Here is an 8,466-nt window from a genome sequence, read left to right on the forward strand (position 1 = left end):
GATTTGTCTTATGAATCCCCCATATACTAAGGCGGGTCTTAATCGTACGCTCACTAACCTGAATGTCATATCGATTCCCTAGTAGCATAGCAATAGTAGGAGGAGATTTGCCTGATTTATATAAGGTAGAGATTTCATCCTTGTATGGTTCAAGATTTATTGACGGCCGAGGCATTCTGAAAGCTTTGTACAAAGGTAAGAAGTTAAATGAAATAAGAAATACAAGGAGAAATCTCCAGCCCTTCTTAAAGCAAGCGGTTGGAAAAGCGGTGTACAAACTCGTTACGTGTTAAATACGTTTTTGCCCTTTTGTTCGAACAGTATGCCGTAATATACACCACATATGCAGTTCTGCCATTGTGGCCGAACGACGCCACACATGCCCTAACAGTGTAGTGGCTAGCAAGGGCATAGGATGAGCACATCTTAGTAGCATTTGCAGTTAGTGAAGCTCAAATAGGCTACCTAGGCTACTCTGCCTAGGTATTGACGCAAATCTGCCAGATCGACATATCATGCCATTAGAGCTGTGGTCTTGTCCACTTGGAGCCAGTAGCGAACCTTAAGGCTGGTGTTTTCTTAACTTCCTCCACTTCGTGTTATTAGCCCTCATCCTACTCAACACCTATACCTTCATTGAAGGAATTCCAGATCTAGATCAATCTGGAATCAAGGATGCGTCCTAGTTGTTCGTAAATCCCTCTCCTCTACCCCGCCATACTAACTAGGCTAGGTGCATGAACCAATACTAATATAAATACCTCTTAAGCAATTTTACTACGCTTTCCAACCTACGCAAATCATGGACTTCGTAACCGCTACTAGTATTTCGTGGCCCAAGGTCTCCGCAGCCAGTCTTTCTGGACCCTCGGCCTGGTCGTCGTTGTCCTTGTCAGTTAGCTCAGAACCCCATCAACTGACCAGATAATAAACCTGCATAGATAGGGCTCAGTATTTACCGCCTAACCGTCCACCCGTATGCAAAGTACCCCGGGCCTCTCCTCGCCAAATTGACGAGCTGGTATTCCATCTACCACACTTACATTGGCGATCTGCACACGGACATCTGGAAATGTCATGAAAAATACGGTTCGTTGACTGTCCCATCCGATCAGACCACTTGCAGATCCACAATATGCGGGGTAAAACTGACATTAGCACTTACTCCGTAGGAGACATCGTCCGCTACGGCCCAAACAGACTCCTCATTAACACAGAGCCAGCCCTAAAAGCCATCTACGGGCACGGCGCAAACGTGCAAAAGTCCAACGCGTACCTGCGCTTCTCCCCCGTCCCAGACGTTTATCCCACTCTGGCCACTCTCGACAATGCCAGACACAGTCAACTTCGACGTATCCTCAATCAGGGTCTGTCGGAGACGCAGATTCGCAGCATGGACGCCGAATTGAGGCGCATTGCCTTTCTTTTCGCTGAGCGTCTAGGTGAGGCAGAGGATCGGTTCAAATCCAGGTCAACCAGTCCTGGCCCCACTGAGAATCATAATAGTGATGGCTGGAGTGCAGCTAAGGATATGGCAGAATGGTGTATGTATCCTATCCAGGTCCTGTTCTGTGCTGAGCTGCTAACGTGGCAGGCGACTTCTTTACTTTTGACACTATGTCCCAGGTTGTCTTTGGCACGTCTTATCACCTCCTCAGCAGCGCCGATAACCACTGGATCGTCGACTGCGTGCTAGGACAATTGCGACGGATCAGTTTCCTCAATCAACTCCGTCAGCTGGAAAACATGAAGCTCGACAAGGTCTTGTTCCCCGATGCGCGTCGTAAGGCGTTTCGGTTTACAGGGATGAGTCGGCAGATCATGGAGACACGGAAGGACAGAATGGGTAATGACGCTAAGAATGATTTGTTTGCGAAACTGCTTGCCGCTAAAGACCGGGAGACGGGAAAGGCGTTGTCGCATAGGCAGCTTTGGACAGAGAGTAACACGCTGATCATTGCCGGTGAGCAGCCGGCCCACCTGTAGGTGGAGGAATTGCGAAACTGATGGACGAATACAGGGTCCGATACCTCGTCCACCGGCATGGCAGCCACCTTCTTCTATCTGAGCCGAAACCCATCTGCCTACGACGAGGTGGCCAATGAGGTGAGAAGTGTCTTCCCCACGCCAGACTCCGTCTGCCAGGGTTCCAAGCTTTCATCCTGTGTGTATCTCCGCGCTTGTATTCAGGAAGCATTACGCCTCGCTCCAGCTGTCAGCGGCGCCTTATGGCGCGAAGTTCTACCAGGTCTCAAGATCCGGATTGAAGGAGACACAGAAACTCTAGACATACCCGCTGCCTACGAGGTCGGTACCGGCATTTGGACGATCAACCACAACGAGCGGTACTATCCCCAGCCGTTCAGCTTCCGGCCTGAACGGTGGATCCCGGAGGAGTCCGGCGAAGAGACGGTCCATTTAGCTAAGGCGGCCTTTGCAACATTCTCCATAGGGCCGCGGAACTGCGTGGGAAAGGGGCTGGCCATGATCGAGATGACGCTGGCGATGGCTGCCGTCATTAGCCGCTTTGACTTCCGGAGGGCAGACGGTGCGGCTGGGGAAGTCGGCGAGGGGAAGGGGTCGTTCGACGGGCAGTTTCAGACTTTTTGGGCGTTCACCAGTTTCAAGGATGGACCGATGATTCAGTTCAGGCCCCGTAGATATTGACGACTGGAGTCGATACGTCCACGGGTGTTGGGGATCATGACATCACGGAAAAACCCGGCGTTTATCGCCTAGGGATTGTCCAGTATTACGAAGGTATGCTTGTACATAGCTGCGGCAGTGGCTAGGTGAGTAGTTGCTGTCTTATATCAAACGAATCGTGGCTTGTAGAACATAGATGCACCTTCGCCCTAGCTGTAGCAGCAACTGGAAGCCTCGCAGCAGCTGGGATGCTTCCACCAGAGCAAGTTTCTGCCATATCTCCCTTTTCATTGCCGGATAAATTCAAGCTGAAACTTATCTGGACTGCTTCAAGTGTCTAATAGGATTGCGAAATGAGGATAAGATAATTGATAAGAATTATGGATAAAATGAAGGGATCAAGTTTGGACGTTGAGAAGAATCTCCATCGCATTCTTCGGCATAGTCCGCCTGCTCCTTGTGTCAAAATTTGGTGGAACGTGGAACTGCGAAGCAACTACCCACGCGTTGTGCTGCTGCTATACTGAAATCCACATGGTGGTCTCGCTTGTGGATGGCAATATGATGTTTGGATGGAGTTGATGAGTATCTAGCACGATCGAGTCAATCAACATTCGAAGCGGGGCATGATCCGACGGACTGACCCTTGATATTGGTTGTTGTGTCAGCTTAAAATAACAGGCCCCATAGGGCCAAGTCTCAGGTTGCAGTCAAGTGACTCATAAAAAACCTCGGGTGACGGCCCACCCACTCTTGGCAATCAAGCGAGTCAACTGAGCCTTTAAATACAGCTCTAATACGTTGTATTTTCTTTACAGTTCTTCTCATTCATTTTCGTACCCCAATATGCGATTTACTTTCGAACTACTTTACAATCAGTTGACGTAATATAAAATGGATTCCAACGCAGATCCATTGAATTGGGTAGAAGACATTAATGATACTCTGTTAGATACATTTGAAGACGAGGTTGAAGACGAGGTTGGGGAGGATATTTCACAGGTAAAATAACGACCATATAACCTGCGAGTACGTTAGGACTAAAATATATTTTAGGATGAGCCCGTAATCTTAACGGACCTTACAGATGCAAAGTTACATCCTTTGCAAACTTTATTTATTGAATATACGAATGACCTTCCTGAGTACCCAAAGACTCATATAAATGGTCATACGTATATTGTTGCTGCAGATGGATTGTCACAAAAGGAGGCAGAACAACGGGTCCAGGACGTAAGTACTTCCCGAGTCATTCTTAATCACTTGACAACTACTTATTAACTACTTTGGCAAGATCCAATACTCCCGTTCGAGCATGCACGGGCTAAGAAATGTCAATTCCACATTCTTGAACTGTAAGGTTAAGAAATGGAGTTGGAAATGCTCCGGAGCTTTTGTTTGCGAATATATTAAGCCAAGTCTTCGACTCCTCCATCATACTTATTTGGATGATGAGACATGGCAAGAAATTCGAACGATTCGGAGGGACATTGATCTCGTTGAAAATGATGTTCGAAAGCGGAATGCATTCAGGTAAGTACTTGGTTGCTACTTGATAAGTACCTGTCAAATACTTACCAAGAACTTACGCTTATTTAGTCTTTATCGCTCCAAGAAGAGATTCTTTAAGAGTGGAAAAGCCTGTATTGAGAGCCTTCCAACCTGTGCACCTATATTTAGGAGATCATTCTACCTGGTAAGCACCTGCGAACTATTATATAAGTAATTACTGAGTGGTTACTAGGACATCAACAATGAGCATCGTCCATATATTAGTTGTGTTAATAACTCACCAGGGCCTTTACAAAAACACTATCAGAGCTCTGTAAAAGGGCATACATCGATTGATCTTGACTTTCTAGAGCAGTTATTCAACGAGTCCATTCTTTCATCGCAGGAGGAGTGTGCTGTCATCGAACCATTAACTACACGGCGAAAGTACTGCGGTAAGTAGTTGTCAACTATTTTGCAACCACTTCTGAACCACCTCTAGACTTTGATCATATTCAGGGCCCGGGGAAACTGGAACACATAAAATGCAGTGTAACTTTCACTGCATTAGTACCAGTCAATATACAAGCAACCCCTTACATTCTTTTTACTTCACACGGGATCCATCAACATCCTCCTCCTCCACCGCACAAGCCACCAGAGCAAATATTACAAGGGATTGAATTAATCATAAAAAATATGCGAAACCCAAGCCTTACCCTTGGTAAGTACTTCAACACTACTTCCCTAGTCCATTCTAACTGCTTGTCAACTAATTAATAGCTCAATTCCTACGAAGTCCTGAGTTAGAGGCATTTTGTCAACAATATAATGCTTCTACGCCAGCGGAAATACACGCCTCCTTCTCAAATATTGATCGAATTTCCGCTATAATCCAGAAACAACGTTTACTTACATACCCGGAAGGCCAGGACTTCAATGGGGTGGTATATATATCTAATATCGACCCTATGTTGAAGGCAAGACTTCTAAGTATTTAGCAAGTACTTAATGAATGTCTGCTAATTGCTTTTAGGCTTATGTCCAGGAGAAGTATTCTGATCCTACGGGGATTATGATACTATGCGCCTATCAGGAACAGATCATGCTTCTAAGCAAGTTATCCTCGTTTGAAGTTGATATGTCCTACAGAAGGATTCGACAGAAAAACATGAATGAAGTTGTTTTTGCAACGTATCTACATGAGCATGGAAAAAGTAAGTACTTTATAACGAGGTAAGCACTATTTGCAAACTAATTATTAACGATTTTAAGTTATCACTTTAATGCGTGTTTTCACAAACCAAGAAACTACAGACGGCTATTATCTGTTATTTAAAAGAGTATTTACTCTTGTTCAGAAGATTACTGGCCAGCCTGTCGAATTCAATTCTATTCATGGAAGTGGAATTTCCGGAATCATTGTTGATATGGACACAAAACAATATACCGGTGAGTTGATTGCTTAATAGTTATTTAAGGATCTCTTGACAACTTCTTAACAACTACTTAGGCCTGGCTCGATATCTTAAAGAGATTGATCCCTACCATCGTTCACTTTTATGGCAACTCCAAAGCATTATTATTTTCTGCCGGGTTCACTTTTTCCGGACCATTACTGAGATTGTGGGCAATGATCATAAAACTGCAGGAGTCTGGAGTCGAATGGCAAGTCTGATTGATTGTAAATCGGAGGAGGATTATGACCAATTATGTGACTTATTAAGAGGTAAGTACTTTCTGCACTGTTTATAAATTACTTACTAACTGGCTACTGTAAGCATATGAGGACCCAAAGATTCAGAGCTGGGCTCTTCATAAAAAGAATCCAGTTATTAAAGCTGGTCTTAACAAGAACTGCTCAAAGATTCCGTCCTCTTTGTATGATTCCTTACGGAATCATACTAATTCAGCAGAGCAGTCACACCATAAAGCAAATGCTGGAGGTAAACAGCTTTCATTAATCGAGGCTGTTCAGAAGTAAGCTGATTGCTTTTCAACTACTTACCAACTGCTTGCTAATCTGATGATATAATATAGCTCTTCAAAACTTGACAAGCAAGATGTTATTCAGTACCAAACTTATAACAATTTCGGGGTTCACCATTCGTACCGAACAGCTAATATGGAAGCTAATTACCTACGGCATATGGCTCGTGAAGGTTGGTATTTTCTATATCCATTCTTATCGTCAGGGATACGGGAGCAACTTATTCACTATTATAGAATCTCGAAAACGCCGTAGGTCATCATCAGCACATTTATCTTCACAATCAGGTCGAACCTCACAATCCCGTCCTAGGGAACTAATTCGGTATGTCCTAACTAATCTGCCACTACTTACGAACTGCTTACCAACTATTTCGCAAATACTCAGTACATCTTCTTCACAAAGCCTTCTTCAAAGATCTTCAAGGGATGTATTATCTTTTGAGGAGCAGCGGCAGGCTTTAGAGCTTCGACAGATCGAAATCAAGCTTAAAAAGGAAGAGGAAGAAGTTCGGGCTTTGCAACTTCAGAATGAAGAGAAGGAATTAGAGCTTATAGAAAGACGGAAAAGGCTGCAAGAGGTTGATTCTGATCAGTTTTAACTAGTTGACAACTAATTGGGAACTGCTAATCGCCCAACTCGTGGTACCTAAGAAACCTAGTAACTAGAAAAGTGCTTTATTCTTCGTCCTCATGTTCAGGCTCATAATCAAGATGGCAGAAATATTCGCAGGTACTTTGATTCTTGCAGCAATCCTTAGCAGATGGACACTTGCTGCATGGCAGGGTATAGCCAAGCTCTTTTAGCTTCTTGCGCATGTTTAAAATGTGAACCTAAGTAGTTAGGAAGTAGTTACCCAGTCGTTGTCAAGCAATTAGGCTTACTGTTCCATCCTTCTTAAGAGGCAAGGGAGGTAAAGCAGCAGATATTTCTGACTCTGATCGGGCTTGTAGATCATTAACAATCTGTTGCGAGACGGCCTCATGCTCAGTTTCATGGGTGACAGGCTGTGGTGCGTCTCTCTCGGTAAAGAGACGTTTGTACCATCCTAAACAGTTAACAAGTAATTCCTAACTAGTTACTTTCGGATTTACTAATAGCGATATCAACAGTCTTCATTTCCTGACGAACCCCCTTGCTTTTCTCCACTTCACAGTCTTCATGTCCGCGAAGATGCGCACGGAGGTTATTGGTGTTGGAAAATGCTTTCTAAGTAATTACAAAGTAGTTAGGTATCGCCCGCCAAGTGGTTAAAAATTAGCTGGAATCGTTTACGCGATTCTTGGCACAATCTTCATAACGACAGAAGACTTCGCCATAGTACAGGCGAACCTTTTGATCGGAACCCTTTAAGTAATTAGTGAATACTTAACAAGTAGTTGAAACATGAAAGTAAAATAAGGCCTCACGATCTCCAGACCAGGAAGCTGAAGCTCGCCACGTTTCACCTCATCAATGTATCTTTTGTACCATTTATTGTCTTGGAGTAACGCCATAAGACGAAGGATAGGTTGGAACCTGTAGTAGCTCAAAAATAGTTGAAAAGTAATTGTAAACGTGTTGTAGAAGTATTGTAAGCGATTGAAATTGTCGGTTGACGAGTAAAATTCGTTTGTGGGTCAGATGCTTTCTTATGTCATCACGGGGAACTTAGCGAGACACCTGACCATTCTTACCCGCGCCTCACCTGTTGTACTCGGCCAGTCTTCAAGAATAAGGCGCACGTCCCTTGTGGACCCGTGGAGAGACCGGTCGCAACTAAGCAAACGGGCCGATGACGGGGTTCCAAGGAATGTACTTCGATAGTGGGCCAGGAGCAGATCCTTAAGCACGCTACCTGATGTAGAAAAGTTATGTGACGTTCATTGTGTACACCCGGTGTACATGCAGGATGAACCTCCTGGCTGGCTTACGCCACGTGATATAAGCGGCCTGATCTCCAACCCCTGATCTGACCCCTCTATGTATTAGACTTGTTAAAGCCACCCCGCGAAACCCGCCCCAACCCACCCCGACCCGCCAAGAATTGAGTTGGGTTAGACCTTCTAATAATCCATTGGGTTTTGGATATTTTTGGCTGCCCCAGAGCCCGGCGGAGCAACCCGCCGGGTTGCCAAGACACCTAAATAGGTATTGTATTGTATTCTGATTACATTTATATACGTAAATAATTTATAATACTGTAATATAATACTGTATTTTATTTAACAATGCAGATCACTGCTTCTATAGGCATTGGTCTGCATATTTGGGATATTTGGGATATTTGGGTTGGGTTAGAATCATTTGCTAAATCCATGGGCGGTTTACTGTTCAGGTAACCCACCCCAAAACCCGCG

The 8,466-nt window shown here is 44.5% G+C and overlaps 1 protein-coding gene across 1 annotated transcript; it reads left to right on the forward strand.

Annotated features, from left to right (window-relative positions):
* Nucleotides 1–802: 802 nt before the first annotated feature.
* On the forward strand, nt 803–2,667 carry BDW70DRAFT_165197 (cytochrome P450; the record flags this gene model as incomplete). Its single annotated transcript, XM_073741681.1, has 5 exons — nt 803–895; nt 942–1,089; nt 1,173–1,544; nt 1,595–1,963; nt 2,021–2,667. The coding sequence occupies 5 exons, from the start codon at nt 803–805 to the stop codon at nt 2,665–2,667; spliced, it is 1,629 nt and encodes a 542-aa protein (XP_073590511.1).
* Between the last annotated feature and the right edge of the window lie 5,799 nt (nt 2,668–8,466).

This window comes from Aspergillus foveolatus, assembly GCF_047715535.1.
Source record: "Aspergillus foveolatus strain CBS 279.81 unplaced genomic scaffold BDW70scaffold_237, whole genome shotgun sequence".
Classification (NCBI taxonomy): Eukaryota; Fungi; Ascomycota; class Eurotiomycetes; order Eurotiales; family Aspergillaceae; genus Aspergillus; species Aspergillus foveolatus.